The 20,168-nt window shown below is 43.2% G+C and overlaps 6 protein-coding genes across 6 annotated transcripts; 3 read left to right on the top strand and 3 right to left on the bottom strand.

Moving 5' to 3' along the window:
• Window positions 1-603: 603 nt before the first annotated feature.
• Window positions 604-2,904, top strand: EAE97_000855 (uncharacterized protein; the record flags this gene model as incomplete). Its single annotated transcript, XM_038871365.1, has 9 exons — window positions 604-715; window positions 763-1,343; window positions 1,397-1,511; window positions 1,632-1,887; window positions 2,024-2,108; window positions 2,172-2,278; window positions 2,329-2,527; window positions 2,579-2,714; window positions 2,765-2,904. 9 exons carry the CDS (start codon window positions 604-606, stop codon window positions 2,902-2,904), a joined length of 1,731 nt encoding a protein of 576 aa, XP_038737266.1.
• Window positions 2,905-3,858: 954 nt separating this feature from the next.
• Window positions 3,859-5,235, bottom strand: EAE97_000854 (uncharacterized protein; the record flags this gene model as incomplete). The annotated part of the gene is made up of 2 exons (XM_038871364.1): window positions 3,859-4,670; window positions 4,755-5,235. 2 exons carry the CDS (start codon window positions 5,233-5,235, stop codon window positions 3,859-3,861), a joined length of 1,293 nt encoding a protein of 430 aa, XP_038737265.1.
• Window positions 5,236-6,695: 1,460 nt separating this feature from the next.
• Window positions 6,696-8,375, top strand: EAE97_000853 (uncharacterized protein). Its single transcript, XM_038871363.1, has 2 exons — window positions 6,696-7,544; window positions 7,608-8,375. Exons 1-2 carry the CDS (start codon window positions 7,221-7,223, stop codon window positions 8,331-8,333), a joined length of 1,050 nt encoding a protein of 349 aa, XP_038737264.1. The 5' UTR covers window positions 6,696-7,220; the 3' UTR covers window positions 8,334-8,375.
• A 90-nt stretch (window positions 8,376-8,465) lies between these two features.
• On the bottom strand, window positions 8,466-11,135 carry EAE97_000852 (uncharacterized protein). Its single transcript, XM_038871362.1, has 2 exons — window positions 9,980-11,135; window positions 8,466-9,931 (listed from the first exon to the last, which is right to left on the bottom strand). Exons 1-2 carry the CDS (start codon window positions 10,868-10,870, stop codon window positions 8,966-8,968), a joined length of 1,857 nt encoding a protein of 618 aa, XP_038737263.1. The 5' UTR covers window positions 10,871-11,135; the 3' UTR covers window positions 8,466-8,965.
• Window positions 11,136-11,433: 298 nt separating this feature from the next.
• Window positions 11,434-14,190, top strand: EAE97_000851 (uncharacterized protein; the record flags this gene model as incomplete). Its single annotated transcript, XM_038871361.1, has 6 exons — window positions 11,434-11,868; window positions 11,953-12,543; window positions 12,596-12,643; window positions 12,698-12,848; window positions 12,899-13,149; window positions 13,203-14,190. The coding sequence occupies exons 2-6, from the start codon at window positions 12,476-12,478 to the stop codon at window positions 14,188-14,190; spliced, it is 1,506 nt and encodes a 501-aa protein (XP_038737262.1). The 5' UTR covers window positions 11,434-11,868; window positions 11,953-12,475.
• A 2,300-nt stretch (window positions 14,191-16,490) lies between these two features.
• EAE97_000850 (uncharacterized protein) lies at window positions 16,491-19,522 on the bottom strand (the record flags this gene model as incomplete). The annotated part of the gene is made up of 4 exons (XM_038871360.1): window positions 16,491-17,497; window positions 17,554-18,265; window positions 18,321-19,287; window positions 19,362-19,522. The coding sequence occupies 4 exons, from the start codon at window positions 19,520-19,522 to the stop codon at window positions 16,491-16,493; spliced, it is 2,847 nt and encodes a 948-aa protein (XP_038737261.1).
• Window positions 19,523-20,168: the final 646 nt, after the last annotated feature.

Genomic DNA, 20,168 nt, shown 5'->3' with positions numbered 1-20,168 from the left:
TACATGATCAAGCACAGAACATTCTCCATCCTTAGTTTTGTATTTGGAAGTACAGGTAGTGTGGGATTTGAAGAGCTCGGTCATCAGCCTAACCCTGCTAGACACTGAACATTTTCTAAACAGCGATCCAGTGTTCTGTCGCTTCTCCTGGAATGTTGTTGCTCGTCTGGGATGAATGTAACCTTCTCGATTTTCACTCTTCAGTTTGAAGATGAAATGATGGAAGCTGGAAGAAGTCCCATATTTTGCGATTCCCTCTTTCACATGGAAAACTTGGGGAACATGTGTAGCATTTATGGTAATCAGGTTATTTCAGTACTTTTCCTTGCCAATTAAAGTTGCCGGGAAATTCGACCGGCTGTGTGGAATTTCCGCCGACCGTTAAGGTAGCAGTAGAATTGTTTCATAGTATGCGGCCTGCAGAGACATTTCACTGTGCGTGGCAAGCTTTGGAACTCTCTGTTTGAATTTACGTGAGATCGATTGTTCGTGAAAAAGATAGATTTTGGAATAAATTAATAAGTTTGCCCCCGTATCAGTTCGCCACAAATTCTGAACTCCAACATCAACGCACAATACCAACGCCATCGCAAGATTCACAGAATGTCATCTCAATTTTCTGGTAGTATTTCGGGTCCCAATAGAGCGATTGCTACAGGCTTACCGCCACGTCATAAAATCATTGTTGGGATAGATTATGGAACTACGTTTTCTGGTATGTATTATGACCAGGATTTTTCCTCTTTGCTCATACATGTCTAGGTATCATCTGTGGCCTTAGCACCCTAGAAGATAGCGATAAACTTGAAGTTCTGTCTTTACACGCCGATCACAGAACCGAAATGAAGAAGGCCCCATCCAGGATTGCATATGCGCGAGAGAATCCGAGCCTCCTAAAATCAGACAAATGGGGCTTTGACGTGGGACCAAAAGAGACGTCATGTTCTTGGACGAAGCTCCTTCTAGACAAGAATGCTGTCTTTGGAGAGGGCGACGATATAATCTCAAAGATAGTCATCGATGAAGGAATGATGCACTTGCCATCATACCGCGGCTGCAAAGGTGTCTGTGAGGACTTTCTCCATGCGTTGTATGTTTCCTTTGCTGGTTATGCCGAAAGGACGCTTAGAGCAGACGCCTTTCGAGTGTCGCCAATAGACTGCTGGATTAGTTTACCAGCCATCTGGTCTGATGAGGCAAAGCATGCCACCTTGAGCGCTGCCAGGAAGGCTGGATTTGCAACAAACCCAATGGATCAGATACACACAATTGCGGAACCGGAAGCGGCAGCGATTGCAACTTTGAAAGAGCTTGCTGCACCAGGAACTCTCAACGCTGTGCAGGTAAGCTATTGCAGCATCTCAAATGGTCAATTAAATGCTGATCAATGTTCCAGCGCGATGATAATGTCTTGATATGTGATTGCGGGGGAGGAACTGTCGATATTACTACATACACAGTCACTTCGGTTGCGCCGAAGTTGACTTTTGAAGAACTTTGCGTTGGAACAGGTCAGTACATCCACTCACCGTGAAGGTCATTTGATCATTCACGCTGTCTCTTGTACAGGGGACGGCCTAGATGTGTCATCTACTTCACAGCGAATTCACATCTAAGTATTGACATCATAGGTGGAAAATGTGGCTCTACCTACATTGACCGTCATATTCACGCTCTCCTATCTGATCGTTTCGGTAATGCTTTCGATAGCATCCCGTATTCTAGAAAAGGCCCGGGAAGTGTTTTGATGAACAATTGGGAGGTGCTTAAGAAAAGCTTCGGCAGCAACATGGAGAATCCTGACACCCTCGAACTAGGTCCACTGTACCTCGATTTGCCGAGCTCGCATCAATATGACAGAGATGAGAATGTTGTCTTCCTATCACCGTAAGTTAAGCTCTTTTTGCAAGCGTGAATTCCCATAATTATAGTTTTCCGCTTCAAGCTCGGACTATGAGTAAGGATTAGACTCAGCGGTCTTGTCCACACACTATCGCAAGTTTCTGACATATTTCCAGTGAAGAAATGAAATCCGTGTTCGATCCAATTATCGATCGAGTAATCAAGCTAGTTCAGAAGCAGGTCGACCAAGCAAAGCAAAAATCCATGTAAGTTTCAACATGGCCTTGTCATATCTACGCAGTCAGTTTCATTGTCTAACTCCTAAGCAGCGCATAGCTCTTGTGGGTGGAATGGGAGCTTCAAAGTATCTATACAAAAGGATATCGTCGTGGTGTGTTTTAAATGGAAACATGGAGCTTCTATGCCCTGAGCGCCCGTGAGTATATTGACGCTTCGGTGGCCCAACACATCTAATCTGTAGAATAGTGATCTCGCAGTTTTAAAGGGTGCTGGAATACGTGCACTCGAAGGACTTGCGCCTCGCATTAAGTATGTTCGTCGGCATTACGGCTTCCGAATCAGCCGTGTCTTCCGGGAATTTATCGATGAGGAAAAGCACACATACATCGACGACTACTCAAATCTAAAATATTGTGCAGGCCGAGCCATATGGTGTGTTTCAAAGGCAAGAGGGCTCCCAAGATAATTATGATGACAGTCATTCTAATTCTTATAGGGCGATGTGATTACTGAAGGGTCGTTCCATTCAGAAGGTTGTTCGTCCCTCTACAGCCCTGGTAAAGCCATCAAGTCTACGATTGAACTTTATTCATGCGAAGGAGATCAACAGCCTGATATGATGGATGATCCACGTGAGTTCATGGCCCTTTGATTGATTCATGTTGACTAATTGGTAAAACAGGCGTCAAGAGCGTTGGCAAAATACCTTACAACTTCCCCGCAGATTTTAACTTCGGCATGGACAGCAAGTCAAGATTCAACCAGCGCCTCGACAAGATGGTTCATGAGTTCCATTTTCAAATCCAAAGTTATATTTGGTGACAGAGGAGCCAATCTAAAATTCCGGCTCGCTGTTGGTGGGCGATTAGTATCCGACACTACTATCGAATTTCCTGATCATTGAATCGACGATGGTAGAATCATGACCAATACTCTTAAACTGTCGAGATTGATAATGAGGAGGAGATAGCAAACGAGCGAGGTTTCAACAGCTTGAGTTCAGATGCTTAGCGTAGAATTTGAGTCTTCAGTTTTGAATTTTAGTCAACTTCGGCAAGAAACAATGAGAAATATCTCATTTGTGTGGCTCAGCGTATTACTCGTTTTAATTGCGGGTTGCGAGTGGAGTATTGTGATTTGTCCTAGGAAAGACATCAGCATTGATATGTGATTGAGGTCATCATAGTATTTGCGTGTGTATTGGCTGGCTGGTTCTAGCTATCTTTTTTGGTAAAGATACGGATCTGAATTATTGTTCAGACATGAGTATCAGGAGTGGGCAAGAGTATAGTTTACCATCTCTGCTCAAATTTACAAATATCGAAATATCCGTAAGTATTTAGCAAATGAGATTATGAAGTAGATGATATCACATAATCCAGATATGACACAAGTAATTCCAAACTGATGTCAACTAGGTAAACAACCTCACGTTGTTGATAAAAACTAAAGGCATCAAAGTATCAAATAAAAATGACTCTAACTTGTAATGAAAATGTAGAACAATCATATGATATTTATCTTTATCTACCAGCAACCCTGCACTCGTTGAGAGTAATCACCCGGTCGTACACATGATTATCTTTTGCTCAATTGATAAGAATTGCACAAACATGTCTCACAAAAGAAGCTAAGGAATAGACAAAATTGAAATATGACATGGAGAACAAACATTTAGAACAAAGCGGAAAAAGAAACACCCAAATTGAACTGACGTACATATTTATGAATGGACAAAAAATCAAAGGGCAATACGTTTTGCAATTGAAAGTCAAATTACATCCCAGATTTGAGGCGCTCTATTGATTGAAGAGCCTCGCGGTGTTTGCTTCTGAATTCGTCTCTTTCCTTTTCCATTTCGTCGCGCTCTTCAATTCGTTGCGCTAATTCCCCGCGTAGCCCTTCCAGCACAGGTCTTAGCTGCTCAGCGAAGTCGTCTAGGTAGGGTTTGACGAGGTCAAGTAAAGTCACTCTGTCGAAACGTTTAAGTGTTCTTTCACATAGAGCTTCTGCGCTCAAATCACTCCTGGAAGGAAGAATTGCTGGCTTCAAGTCTCCCGATGGTCGGGGAGGAAGAGTCATTGGCTCAGAACCTTGATCAGCATCCCCAGGCCTAGGAATATAAAACGACACACCTGCATGTCGGTACGCGGAGACCTCATGCCACCATCTCTTCTCATAGTAAGCAGGATCTGCTCCGCGTAGCCCATACCTCAGGATCGCAGGCGATGAAACCATGGTTATTTGCTGGCCATTTGGACTGATATCGACATTTTGGAAGACCCTATTGTCTGCTGCCATGTTGGGATTCTGTAAATCAAATGGCTGGCCCAAGAAGTTGGAGGCGTCAAGGAGCTTGATTATTGAATCCTTCTTCCAAATCATGTACGAATGCTTGGCGGCCAGCATATACAGATCCTCGAGTTGCTGTAGTGCATCCGGGTGACCATTTATGATATATTTGGCGGGACTCCGCATAAAGTTTGAAGCTCCGGAGATTGCAGCTTTGCGCAAAAGCTTTTCTGTTTGCGATCTGATCATTACTTCATCTGGAGACTTGCGCGATGGATGAATGAGTTTCAAGGTGTCTGCACGCCAACGTTAGGAATACCCTAGATTCCTTATGCATGATTAATTTTATGTAACCAACACTTGAGTTGAGAAAAACCTACAGATGTTGCCCAACGACATGATATCGTTGAAAATTCGAGATGTTTCTTCACCTAAGAAGAAGAAAGGATCGGGATAGACAGTCGTGAACATATGATGGGTAAGCAGAGCTTCAAGGACAATGATTAATACTCTGGGACGTCCCCGAAGACCCGTTGGAAATTCCTGTTTGTCCACTCCATCCAGAAGGACTATTTTCGCGACCTCTTTAAAAAAGCACTCACGGTCACTGCCCTGGAGATCGTTGAGCTGAGAGGGATCTTTTGCTTCTCTTACACTCCACTGATTCATACCTACCTTCAGTTCGCCAAAGATACTAAGGCTCTGTGGGTCATCCATAGTCGAATACCATGGTTCATAATTCTCTCTGGGGGGAGATTCTTCGCGAAATTTGCGCAACGCCTGTAGGGATGCGTCGCGCTCCCCTTCAATTTTCGCTATGGCGGCTCCCCCCTCTCTCGTCGGGACTACCTGTTCTTCCATGAGTTTATATTGATGATTTTCTGATGTTCTCAATTATTGTTATTGTGTGGATTATGATAGATTGAATTCTGCAATTACCCAGCTACCTTAGACAAACCGGATTGAAGAAATTATCTGGAGCAACATAGGGCAAAAATTCCTTTGATCGTTAACGAAGCCACCAAGTGGGAGTAGTCATGAAAATAGAGTCTTTGTTTCATTTACCAATTATACTTGAATTGATTAACAACATTCCAATGGATGCAGTTCATGAACCCCCCCTCAATGCTTTCGGTAGAATCTAGCATCGCAGCTTGAGTTTTTTTTGAAACATTCGAAAGGGGATTATCATAATGTTGGAGCTACCAATGTTGGGAATCCAGCATTACGGGCTGAAACTCGATTTAATTTTTGTATGAGGTGGACTCTTCAGGTAATAAGACAAGACCACAGCAAGTTTCTAGAAAATCAAGGTGTTATAAGGCTTCAAGAGCTATTTTAACTACGAAGCCTTGTCTGTGAAGAATGTAGAATGTGGTCTAATCTCAATCGCCAACGTCGTGTAGACCATACTGAAGGCGACTGATGGCGGCTCGGACCGGAGGACACCGAATATGGCTTCTGGTACATCTCGGAGTAACTCCCGTGGAAGATGGTGCCTGACAGCTGACCCTCGATCACCACCAAGCTTTTGGTAGACGCTAACAAATCTCATCTGAAAACTAAATCTCAAAGTAGCAATGCAACGATGACGTCCGGGCTAGTCTTGGCCGAGTGGGTGCGTTTACTGGCGCGACTGGCAAACAAAATTGAAGATATCAAGAGTGGGACAGATAATCGGTACCTCGGGAGAGCGGGAAAGAGATGGAGTGGAAACCCTCGTGATTCGTAAGCTTTTGGAAGACTTTAAGTTTCTTGATTCCTTGTTTAGGATGTCGAAATGGAAAATAAAATTTCCGTTGTCATCCATCCTACGTGCCGAAGATGGGGGAATGTTTGGAGCCGACTGACTCCACAAAAGAATTAGACCGTCACGTGTCGTCTGATCTTCTCGGGATTCGATCTGATAGTTTTCGGGGGAACTCATCCATTCGCGCGCCCATTATCATGCTGACTTACTGAATGAACGGTGACGGACAAAAATGGAAGGAAAGAAAGAAAGGAACAAAGAAGGAAGTCTGCAACCGGAAACAAAAGGCAAGTGAAATCAAAGGGGTGAGAAACTTTCTCGAACTCACGTATAAGGTACAATAACCCTTGCATGACTTGTGAGCTTTGTGGGGCAGACACGTTTCGTCGTGTTATTGTCGTTTCTAATTGATGGGATGGGAGTACAACCCATGTTGAGGTTTCCCCAGAATTTTATGGTTTGCGTTCCTGTTAGCGAGACGTCTTAATTGGGAAACTTGGCTACTCCGCCTTGGTGGAACATGAACAGATCTGGGGCCGTCTTCCATAAACACGGGAGTTTGGGCTAAATGAGTTCTTTTGGACGTAGTATTCATGGACAATACTGTAATGTAACAATGTCCCTCAACAAGTGTCGAGGAGAGCACCAGGTCAGAAGATGAATGCCGTTACATTGAAGTCACAAATAAGTCAGATGAAGGGCTAGGTATGCTGCTTAGGGGAAGTCAGATGAACAATCACTTTTTAAAGGATAATATACCGAAATGCCACGCCTGCCTGAGTTACGAGATTGGGAACCGGACTGAATTGAGAATTCTCCGGAGGTCATTCTTGAACCTGTCTCCCTGTCAATCCATCTCACAGACTAATGACGGTGCCGCCCTCGATGTGGAGACGCAAATATCCACTCCGCACACTCGAGAGTGTCCTGTTCATTACCGCAGGTGTACTTCGGCTACAAACATGTTGATCAAGTCGGCTAAATAGTGATCACTTAAGGCTCGGTTTATATATCTTCTGGAGAGATCGTCCATGAGAGCAGAGGGGATATACTTCTACATTCTTTTGCATCGACTTCTTTTTGCAAGTTCTCAGTCATGAAGTTTTTCTATTCCGTATTGGCTTTCGCGCCACAAGTCTTCGCTGCTCTTACTTACAAAGGAGTCGACTGGTCGTCCGTCTCTGTTGAGGAGAAAAGTGGTTACACTTACAAGAATACCGCCGGTACCACACAAGCTCTCGAGACTATTCTGAAAGCTTCTGGTGTCAACACTGTGAGACAAAGAATATGGGTTAACCCTTCCAGTGGTCAATACAATTTGGCCTACAACTTGGCTCTTGCAAAACGTGCCAAGGCTGCGGGACTGAACATCTACCTCGATTTACATTTCAGTGATACATGGGCCGATCCAAGTCATCAGGTAAACAAATCTGCTACTCACACCATTTCTTTAAGAATCGAGACTAACTTCTTTCTTCGCCAGGCGATCCCTTCTGGCTGGCCCACCGATACCGTTGGAAACCTTGCATGGGAAGTTTATAATTATACTTTGGCAGTCTCGGATGCCTTTGCCAGTGCTGGCATCTCTCCCTCAATAATCTCCATTGGCAATGAGATCCGCGCTGGACTTCTCTGGCCTATCGGCACCACATCATCCTACTACAACATTGCGAGTCTTCTCCACTCCGCCTCCGCCGGTATCAAAGACTCAACTCTTACCACCAAGCCCAAGATCATGATCCACCTCGACAACGGCTATTCCTGGAGCGAACAACAATATTTCTACAAAACCGTTCTTGCAGCAGGACCTCTCCTAACCACCGATTTCGACATGATGGGCGTATCCTACTATCCATTCTATACCTCCGCCGCCACCCTCGCAAGTCTTAAGACTTCCTTGACAAACATGGCTTCCACATGGGGTAAACAACTCGTAGTCGCCGAAACCAATTGGCCATTCGCATGTCCATCCCCCGCATACGCTTTCCCATCCGATGCAACATCGATTCCATTCAGTGCTGCCGGCCAAACAACCTGGATCAAGGACGTTGCGGCAGTAGTCGCGGGAGTTAGCGGTGGAGTGGGACTTTTCTACTGGGAACCTGCGTGGATTAATAACGCGGCATTGGGAAGCAGTTGTTCTGATGCTATCCTTTTCGATTCCAAGGGAGTTGCTAGATCTAGTTTGTCGGCTTTTGCTAGCATTTAGACTTCAAACTGTCGGGTCTAAGATAATGGAAGGGAGAAAGAGGAAGGGGAAAACGGATATTTATTTGTTGTATATATTTGAACTTTATTATTTGTATATACAGAATTTGCTTTGACATACGACTGGAATGTATACTGTCGTTTTGAATCATGAACTTTCCCCATGTCATGTGAAGCGTGCTCAATGAAAACAATGCCCTGCAAGACACAAATACTCTGAATACTTCCAATAGCCTAAATCTAGCTTTCATGAAGAACGATTTACTTTTGTAATCAATAAATCGATAATTGGAGATATACAAGTGTCTACATCAAATGTACCCTAGCAATCGCCGGTAGAGAATTTCTATTCAAATTATCCAATCACTTCCCAGTCAAACCCAAGCGAGATCATTTCTATCATGCTTGAACCAATCACTTACCATCACTATCACGGAAAGATGCACATCTCAAAAATAGCCTATAGTCTTAGGTTTTCATTCCTTCGTAAATAAACAAACAATTCGCAATCATATGTTCCAGGTATCCATACTCCAAACCTTCCCGATAAAGAGGTCAGATTAACCACGGTACAAGAAATTCTATCGTCTCTTTCATTCACCTGTACATTGATCATACCTCATCAATCATCAATCATTTCTCATGAAGTTTTGACAAACACATTGAGATCTGTTCGCCCAATAATTCAAATTCCATGTGTGGAGCTCCTGTATCGTTGACCAGGGCTAAAGACTTCAATGCACTTTCTTGAGCAGTCTTTAATGGAGTCAGATACTCGTTCTCGACTCGCGACATCAATCCAGGAGGAATGATATTTGTATATTGCTCTCCTACGACGAAAAATAGAAAATTGAGTGCGGCCATGTGGACTGGGAACGACTCTATCAATTCATCACTCAATTCTTCATCAAACTTATCGACGAGCGATGACAGATTTGGGAATATTTGGGATTGTGTCTCCACAAGTGCAGAGGTGGTAGAGAAAAGTGTTTGTGTCTTCCTCTCATGAGCTGTAATTAACTCTTCCTTAAGCCATGTAATTGCAGATGCCTTAAGTGCGATTGCGCCGATTTCATCCGAAGATCCCTTCAGTGTCTTCGAGATGAAAGTCAACCTCATGGCATCCACAGGATGGGCATGTAGAATGGCAGAGGTTAGTTTGTGGGTACAATAACGAAGGCCAGGAGAAGGGTTTGTGGCAGACCATAATGATAAAGCCCTTAGATGTGCCATATAGTCATTGTCTTTGAACTCTCCAGATACAAATTTATTGGAATGTTCTAGCCATAAGCCAATGGCAACTACTGCATCAACAATGGCAATAGATGAGCCAGCCGCAGATTCGAAAAATCGGGCAACCAATTTGGCATGATCAGGGAATATAGACATGACTGGTTCTGGTGTCTTCGACTTGAACATGACGGATGAGAATATGAAAGAAGTAAGAAGGAACAGACAGCCAACAGGGGAAAGCGGAATGTCTTCAGGCGAGTCCGGTAGATCATCTTCGGGATTTGGAGCATGTGCAATGGGTTCTTGTGAATGGATAGTATCGAACAAAAGATCGTAATTGGCCAATTCGAGATCGCGAGCAAGGGACTAGATGAATTAGTATTGAGACATTAAACACACAGTATCGGCACTTACCACAAGCTGACCAGCAACTGTCTCTCGAGTTTGATACTCGGGCGTGGTTTGAAATGCCTCTGCCAAACTCGTCCTACCTGCTACAACTCTTTTTGGATCAAAGGATTCCTGCAATCTTCCAGCCCATTCTAAAGGATACACATCGATGTACATTTCCAGCATATGCGTCACAAGTCCCTGCAAAAGTTTCTTTTGTATGGCAGATTCGGACGTATCTTCTTCTTGTGCTTCGGGGTCGGGTGCCGGAGGCAAATTTGATTCTATCTCTGGTCGCATAACGCTGGCGATACTGAGACTGGATTTTCGTCCTGGTAATGTAGGTCGCTTCTTGCCAGAGACTATGTGCGCAAACTTGCCAATTGCCATGACAGCTCGGTGTGAAGGATGGAACGCTTGCACAATGGCATGTATGGTAGTTGCTAAAAAGCGTGAAGGATGTTTGGTTTTGATTCGAGGGTGAATGATGGAAAGAAGGCTAAGTATGAAACAGAATCGATCGAGGTCGTTCGATATAGCTGTTTTATTCTGATCTTCTACACCAGCTTCTCCCCCATGCCAGTCATCTTCAATTCCATCTAGGTCTAGCCTTTTCAATTCTGCCAGGACCGATATTAGAACTTCGCGAGGATTGGCAAGTCGTGCAATCGTGATTAAGCAAGATTCTGAGCCCGGAATATCAATTAACGTAGGCACAAGATCCCAGCCTATGAGATCTGCGAGTCCCTTATTTTGCAAAAGATCTTCGAGAAGTGTCAAGAGTTCCACACGCAGCTCTGGTGAGGGTTGGTCTTCGATGAATACCTTATCTATGAATTGCACATACGTAGGCGGGTCACCATTGGGAGGAGCCAGCCTCACAATATCGACTATAGGATTCTTGGCTACCTCCATTTTGATGGCGCTTCGATGCGGGATAGTTGTGTGGAGATAGTGGGAGACGGGGATGGAGATGGGATTCGGGCTGGAGGAGGGGATGAAAGCTGTATCTCGGCACTATCTTTTGGTAGATGGCAAAATATTAGGCATTGTGGCGGTCAGTACATCACGTGGTAAAGGTTCAAATAGCCGTGCTTCTAAAATGAGCGAAGTCCTCGTTTGTTTCTGCTTTGCCATTCATACATGTTCCAGAAATAGAAAATGGAATAGCAGCAAAAGCTTACGGGAACATGCCTTGAAGGCAATTTCCATGGTACTCATGGACTGCTTTTATCAACGATTGGCAGAGACGGAAACAACATGTTGTTATTACCCCTGGAAAAAACCACTCATGTTCATCCAATACCTGTCATGTATGCGTTTACAGCCGCCCGCTGATGCAACCTTCCGCTTCTGCATACCTAGTAGCAAGTGCTGCATATGGGATTATCTGCTGCACTGATTTCTGATCATTCTTATGTAGTAAATTGCCCACATTCAGAATTGTTTTGTTTTTTGCTTCATTATGACTATTACACATGGCCGCCTTTGGCTGGTCCGCAGGAGATCTTGCTGCCGCAATTGGAGTTCTTTGGACAGTATGTGAATCATTAAAAAGTGCTGGTGGTGCCTCGGGATAGCTATCAAAGCAGTCTTGATTTTCTCCAGGGCTTGCATGATACATTGAAACGCCTGCGTGATTTCAATGCCGTTACTCTTACTCCTGATGATCTCACGTTTATCAAGTCTCAACTCGATCTCGTCCAAAATCCGGTCGACAAGTTCACACAGAAGATTATCTCACGATATGGATCTGATCTCGGGAAACAACCAACTGGAAGAGCGGTTCACAGATTGATTATTAGGAGCGGAAAGAAGATAGCATGGGCGCTGCTCAAGGAGGCGGATAAGTTAAGGGATGAGATTTCGCTACCTCTGCTATCAATTCAGTTGTGTGAGCTTCATCAAATTCGGTAAGTCGCCGGCCAGTGAATCATTCATTTAAATATCAGCATCACAAGTGCTCTTTGAGTACGAAAGATTTTAATCTTCCTTAGTTTAATTGCTTGCGAACTTCGAGATCAGCTACCCACTGAAATCGCAAATTTCATCCAATCAAACATCAGCAACACTCTTCCCAGCCTTCTCGAACAACATATCGGCCCCCTTCGATCTTTTACTGCCGCACAAGTTAGAGTACAAGATGATCGTGATACGGCAATCAATATAAAGCTTGCAAATATTCCTCGTAATCTGACGAGACTACAAAAAGAACTTGATGACAGAGTTCAAAAAACAATTGGAGATGCGTTACATCCCCTGGAAGAAGGACTCTGTGGTATCTCAGAATCATCCAAAGTTACAAAAGATTTCCTGGGCCAAAAATTAGACCAATTACCTACACGGATCTTCAAAACTATCAATGAGCTAACGCGGGCAACTGAGGCACAATATTCTGCGACCTTGCAATCTGTGCAAAGAGTAGAGAAGATCTTACAAGATAACACATCCGAAATCAAGGCTCTAAAGTCATCTCTAGTTGGCAACGCTGTATCATCAAACGAGGAAAGGGAAGAGCGGATGCTGGCGACAAATGGCTCCAATCCACAACAGACTTTATTAGAAGTTCAAATGCATTTCAAACAAGTGTCAGTGGATGCAGTTGTTCCGTATTAGTCTTTGATCTGACAACGAATGCAGTACCTTGTTATTGGCACGACTTGTACGTGAGCTCTTGGGGCAATTTTGGTAGGTGTATATTGCCGCTCAAGCAAGGTTGACGCTAATCATGATCCACCACAGGCCTTTTATTGCACCCATTCTTCTTCATCTCCAAATGTTGAAGGTCCACATTATCCATGCCCCTAGCTTTCTCTTAAGTGAAAACATAATGTTTATTGATGTGTTCAATCGACCAAGAAGCTTGCCGTATGGTGTTTACAGAAACTGGGAAGTGAGTTGGTGTGATCCCATTCAATGCGGCCCTAGTGCTAATGATGGCAGGCTTTCACTCGCTTCCTACATGTGAATTTTGAAGGGATACCTGGCAATCGCCAGATTATGGAGGGCAACTTTTGGTTGACCGACCATAAAGGAAGAACGATTGATCAAACTACTTGGGACAGCTTAGTCAAACCCAAAGCCCAAATATCAATGGCTGTGATACTAGATAGCATGGCCATTGGAGATCATTGCCCGAGGTGTAGCACTGCAATCAAAATACCAGGAAACACAGAGAAACTTTCTGTGAAATGGTAAGAAGTTTAGTTGTATCAACTCTGTGTGATTAGCTGACCAAAGCGAATAGTGCAGGCCACGACTGTGGACTAGAGATGAATATCGTCACAGCCCTTGATACCTTAGCAACACAAATCAGCAAGAGGTTAGTACAACGTCCGAAGTATTCAGTATCATATGAAATAACGCGCTCTGTTACCTACTTCGAAATCAAGAACGCAAGAAATGAAGCCCGTGAGACCTATAAGGAATTAGACATGGATCCGGAAGAAACACTTATCGAGGAGCCAGATATCAACAAGCATAAGAACATCCACGTCGAATATGCTCATCTCGCGCTTGCGGAGCAGCGAAAAGCACCTGACAAAGTAGTATGGGATATTGTAAAACAAGAAAATAATCGGAAAACGGAAGCTTTCGAGCTTCAGAAATATTTTCGCCGTGTACTTTTTGTTAGCCAGTCTACTCCGAAATGTCAGATCTGTTCGTTCTCAAGATTCACTTACTATGATGATATAAGTCGCCATATGGTCATCGAACGCACACATATCTACGTTTGTATATTCCATTTCGCAGGATGTACTGCGAAATTCACAAATAAAGCGCAGTGGAAATGTCATGTCGCATGTAAGCATATGAACTGGGTTTGCGGAGAGAGCGCATGTCTCAGCAAGCAAGATTCGCCAGTGAATCATTATTGGAAACAAAACTATCGTATAATGAGGAAGTCCCAGATGGAACCATACTACCGAGCTCTACGTGAAAGAGCCAAGAAGGCATTGGAGGTTTTAGGACGTCATGAAAAGGTTCCGTCGGTGACATTGGGATGTCCGATGCGGGACTGTGATTTTGAATTCGAAGGAGAGAATTGTTGGGATGAAAGAATGGAACATATTGCGAAGCATGTTAAAGACAATGTTATATATGTAGAGGAATATCCGTGCGGTGACTGGGATGTCGTTCATTCGGATGATCAGATGTTTGTGGAATGGGCCCTGAATGAAAATATATTGGGTCGAACTGCAAGAGGCAAATTTTGGTTGCAAGATATGGATTGATGGGCTGCATCAAATTAGAAAATGTAGATCGAGCTTTATTTGTATAATAGGAAAATCGAAGTAGAACCCCCAGTAGACTGATCAAATCCGAGATTTGCTCATGTCACGAGCGATGATAAATGTGAGATTGGACCGTTCTATCCGTCAGAATGATACTTCCTGTTTGTATCTTACAGATTCTTTCTACTAACTACTCTTTACACTCTTTTATCACATCTTTGAAAGTCCCTTCCAGCCCCCCAGCTATTATTGACTGCCTTGAAAACCTTGGAAGCGTATATGACTACCATGATTTAATGATTTCTCCTGATTCTCATCAAAAATATCGAACAATGCTATGCTCCCCAGTAGGTACGCATCCTTTGCCACAATAATATTACAGGTTGGAAATTCAACCATCTTGTCAGATATAACCAGGAAAACTATTCGGTTCACATCCGGCAAGACAGAAGGTCTGAAAAGGAAGCTAAGTCTATGATATCCAGCAGCGACTTCTATTAGAGTGTACATATGAAGCTCTTCGAGGTGATCACTCTCAAAGCAAGGTCTTCGGGAAAAGCATGTGCGGTTGTTTAGGCCTCTGTTTGTTGGAACGTAAGAGATACTACTACTTCACGGATAGGCTCAAGCGAAGAGTTGCACGACTTCCCTACTCGCTAACCGACTATCCTACTGTTCTCACTTTATCGGACCAAGAGATGCATGCATTTCAGATAAAAAACAAGACTGGAAAATTATATACATATCATCGTTTGTCAACAAGCTATATGTGTCCGCAGCGATTACGAAAAAAAGCGGGAAATCATCCACGATTTCGTGGTAGTGGTATTCCAACTTTGAATCCCTCCCTTCATCACCCTTCAAGCTTTCTCTAATTGCGACGTCGATTCATGACCAGGAAGAATTTTGGATTAGTATAAATGCTTTCTCTTCTTCCCCTCACCCTCTCAAATATCTTCCCTCACCATCCAACTCTCCATCACCATTTTCCTTAGCAATCGCAACTAGACATCCGATACCACCAAAAGAAAACACATTACCGAGCCCCTTATCCAGCATCATTGCCTCCTCATCTTTTCTGGTTCATCACTCGATCTAGATCCATACGCAACGCTGAATATCCCGCCAACAACACCTCACCTCAAGTCTCAAGTCTCAACCCTCCCCTCTACAAAACAAGTGAAAATCAAAGAAAAAATATTGAATCATCTCAGTATACCCACAAGTTATCCTCATATCCACAACTTATCATAAAGATAATGACTCAACTGAAAAGAAAAGAAGATTCTTTTACGATTTTTCCATCACAACTCCAATCCAACACATTCTCCCAAGTTCCCACGAGAAAACTATATTACAAGTGAAATCAAAAAGTAAAATCAACAAGTGCAATCAACAAGTGAAATCAAACTGCAAACTCAAACTATAAACTTCAAAGTCATTGACAACCAAACATTCAAGAAAATTGATTAACGAGATTGAGTTCACTGGAAGTAGAGGGTAGAAGGGAGAAGAGGAAAAGGGAGAAGAGGGAAAAAAGAATCAACGACACTTGAGGATCACGATTTTAATAGTTGGTTTAATGAAAGTTCAAAAAAATATTATTATAAGGAAAAAGTGGAAGTAAGCTTGGGATTAGATATAGGGGCTGGGTTGTGGGGATGGGGGTTATTAATAAATGAGAGTTTGGGAGGATCGGTTACTAGTGGAATTGGATTTCATGGAAGCGAAAGTAGAAGAGACGAGAGAAGAGGAAGAGGAAGAGGAGGAGGAACAAGAATGTTTAGGGGATCTAAATCTAGGAAATTGGTTCGATGATGGTTTTCTTGGATGAACAGTATAGAATATTCTGTTGGTTAATGAGACGCTCTGTTTACCGCACGCGAATTTCAGATGTTTATTTTTCGCGGAGTCGTCATTTTGATTTTGGCTAAAGATGTATCGTGTTATCTTTCTAGTTCATCAAAATCTCGCAAACCTTTTGTTAATAGATGAAATTTGCCCCCCCCCCCCCCCCAAAAAAGATTCCCAGATTGACCTTTATCCATTCCCCACGTAATATTTGCTCCCCACCGAATGCCGATTACCACGCTCATTCCCACCTCAATCTTCAGACAAATCAACGACCTCTCGACTTTCCATCCTAAGCCTCTTCGCCAACCCCCTAGTGGCACTCACACTCTCTCGCTCAGACTTCACCAAACCGCTCAAATGACATGGTGGACTAGCCCCGTACATCTCCAGTTCTTCATTCACGGTGTGCGAATCACTTGCAGCGCACCTCACAACACTCTCCTTTTTCATGCGCACATCCACACTCGGACTTCTACCTCTCTTAATCCCCGCCACGCGTCCATACCCGGTGATTGAACTCTGTCTATTGAATGTTGCCGTACTTTGACTGATGATTGCCCTTGGATAGTGGCTTCGTATCTCTCGATAACGAATTTATTTCTCTGCGAAATTGCGGCGGCTTTTTGGCTCTCTGCTTCTATTGCACGAGCTTCTATCACTTGGTTGTCTCCCCGTAGTTGCTCATTAATCTGTTGATATTCTCTAATTTTGAGCTTCATTTGACGGATGCGATTTTGTAGGTCATTGATGGTCTCCTGTGCTTCAGAATCCCGATGGCTGGAGTTAGTTTGTATTTGGACATCGTCAAGTCTTTGCTGCAGAGTTTCTTTCTCAGATTGAATTGTGTCGAGTTGTGTCTTGAGAGCTGTCGTCTCGAACTTGGCGTTATTCAAATGGGACGTAAGGTCCTGAATTCTGGCGTAGAGTTCAAGTATTTGTGATATTTTGGAAGCATTTTCGGCCTTGACCTTATCGAGATCAGCTGAAGCGGATTCTTTCTGCGATTGTAAATTCACGACCTTTTGATTGAGCTCCTTGCTTAGCATTCCATAACTACTAAGAGTTTGTTTTGTGCGGTTAGGCTCAGCCTTCGTCTCCTGAACTTTACCTAGGGCTTCACTTATATCTCTTTCGTTACTAGCTCGAGCTACTTGTGACCCCTTCCCTTTAAGGCTCGGCTTCATTCGTACATAGGTTCCTCGAAGCGTGTTGACGACTTTTACTGACTGATTTTGAGCTGGCTTCTGAGCTGCAGGAGGATAGCCAATGAACGCGATTGGTGTATGTGCTCTAGATACCATAGGGAAATAAGATTCTGTCAGGTTGAGATCGCTGAATGTAATTTTGTTGTCCACAGATGTGCAGGTCACAATTTTCTGTGAACATCCACAAGCCTCGGTTCTGGTTTCATCATCTAAATTCTTGATTGAATCTTTATGAGCAGTCCTGCACCCTAGTTCTGTTGCATTAGCAACATAAAAATTAAAATCAAAGTGGATCATGACATACCTCGTGCTAACAATTCCGACCGCCTATGACTGCATGTACTTTCTCGATGTAGTGTAACACAGCATTGAAGTTTCAAATGATGAAGTCTGAATAATTTTTCAGCTTCGTTGTCTTCCCAAGATACACATATTTCTCCTTTCTTGGGACCTGGAAAAGCTCGAATTCCTCGCAACATGTTCTTGAGGCACTCGCCAACTTGTGACTTCAAGTTCACGCTCCAATCACCCATATGATCCTTACCAGCTCTAATCCTGTCTAGCTCTTGTAGTACTTGACTGCATATTTCGATAACAATGTGGTCGCAGGAAAATATTTCAATCGGATCAACATCTCCAGAATTTCGCATTTGTGATAGGATACAGTCCGTGCTGTTCTCCCCATGGCTTTTCTCAAAATCCATCCATTTTTCATGCAGAAGAAGCTTCGAATTATCAATATCTAGGTATGGATCGAGTCCAGAAGTTCCAGCTTTCTTGAACACCAGCAAGAAAGGTTGGGTTTGTGGATCCAACGCTAAAGCCACCCGCAAAGTTCTTGCTAGACTTGCGCAATACGGCGTATCTAGAATGGATGCGGTCTGTGAATTGCACATTATATTCTTTCTATATTCCAATGATGTCTGAGGCAGCTTATACTTTGTCAACGGTTTCCATAATGTGTCTGGCAAAAGAACGGGTTCTTTCTTCAACAATGACTTGATCATTGCAGAATCCTAGGATTATTATGTCAGTATATTAATAAATGTTCAATGGAATACACCCTAGTACCTTGGAGGCATTCTGTGGGCCGTAATAGAAGTTATCCTCCTTCTGTTGGAGACTGGACCAAATCGCTTCGGCCATGTACCGAGTCATTTTATTAACTGAATTGCGAATGTCCTGCCAAGCCTCTTCCAAGTCCAATAGCATGTCAATATACATGTCAAGCATTCTGGAGCCGTTCTTCTTGACTGCCTCTTCCCATACCTTTGCCAAAAGAGTTGCCATTTGCTCGGGATCTTCCATCCCTTTTCTGTCTCGCCCAATATGACCCTGTGAGAAATCATATCCGTACCTGAAGGCATTTATTCTAGATGTTTTCTCTAGGAAGAGTTCCTTCAAGTAAATCTTGCCTCTAAAATTTGGGTCCAAGATCAAATTACCAGATGATGTACTTACGATTTCCTTGGGGCGATCGAAATGAATGCAGACTTTTAGCCACCCCATCACTTCGGCTTCCGTGATTGATTTCCCTTGTTTTCCGCGAACACACCCGATCTTCACAGAGACATCTTTCCATGGACTTGCCTCTCTGAAAATCAATGATTTTGTAGTCTGTGGATTTAGTTCTTGCTGGGTAGGCTTCTTCTTGACTTCGCTCAGAAAGCACCATAGTGTTTTCTTTTCTTTGGTCCCCCAGCGAAAATTCCAGTAGAACTTTGATGCTGTAATTTCTGCCTGATGACCCTCTCGTATCATAAGCAACGCAGCAAGCTTGAATCCTTCGCCATGAGTTCCTGCCATTTCGTCGTCGTCGGCTTTACTTGTACCGCCCATATCGAGGACCTCGCGGGCTAGTTGGCTGTTATAATTACACAGCTCTACCATTCCTCTCTTCTTATCAAAGGCCAAGAAACCAAGGATCTGATATGTATCTGGATTGTGAATGGTGATTCTAAACCCATTGGCGACTTCTCTGTGCACATACTTCAGCTTGTCGCGAGACACCCCAGAAGTTTTGCTCATCGCATCATTCCTTTTAGCATGAAAATAATTAGTTTCTCAGTCTCGAATGAAGTTTACTAAAGGTGGAGAAACTTATTGACTCACCAATTCTGGCAAAACTCTCGAAATATATTTGATTTTGTCCAATCTCTGACATATTTTGAAGATAAACCTAGTCGTTGTTGACATGGTTTCAATGTACTGTGATCATCATTGTCATCTGGAAGCCCGAGATCTACCTCTCCAGAGTCCTCGTAATCATCCATAATCGATCCTGATGGGTTTGCGATCTAATTAACAGGAGCTGGAAGCTGGAGCGATTTCAGACCGAAAGTTGAATGAGAATGTCTATCAGCAGAACTGATACGAATATGTGATTTGGCAGTTTGAACACCGGTGATTGAGGATAGAGAGCGCAAAATAGAAGGTTATTGATGGTCGAATGATAGTAATAATCAAAGAGAAAAGTTTTGAAGAACGTTGTATATTGTAAAAATTGACGAGGGTGGAAGAAGTTTATAAATGGAATATTTGAGTTCTTCAAGCTGTCTGTATACTAGGCAGTAGAGACTACAAAACAACCACGCTCTATCCATTATCTGAAAATTTTAGATCTCCAATTCACTTGTTACTGGTATTGAAAGGTGAAAAGATCCGCTGCGCATAGGAATGTTCCAAGGTGCCAGAGCTGTGTTATGTTTACCACACACAAATAATGCAAACCTCAAAGACAAAATCATTTCCCTCCGAGTTGATACTCATTGGAGGTTTAGGGTATTTGATAGGGAATAGAAGAAAATCAGGGATTCTGAGATGAAAGTTTTACCACATAAGCTGATAGACTGTGCTAGCGTTCTTCCCTTTCCGTCTCATCATGTAGAAAAGTGGCACACGCGAACATCATCTCAGAAG

This window comes from Botrytis byssoidea (genome assembly GCF_014898295.1).
Source record: "Botrytis byssoidea strain MUCL 94 chromosome Unknown BBYS_002, whole genome shotgun sequence".
Taxonomy (NCBI): domain Eukaryota; kingdom Fungi; phylum Ascomycota; class Leotiomycetes; order Helotiales; family Sclerotiniaceae; genus Botrytis; species Botrytis byssoidea.
The sequence above is the reverse complement of the archived record's forward strand: the minus strand, read 5'-3'. Positions and strand labels throughout refer to the sequence as shown.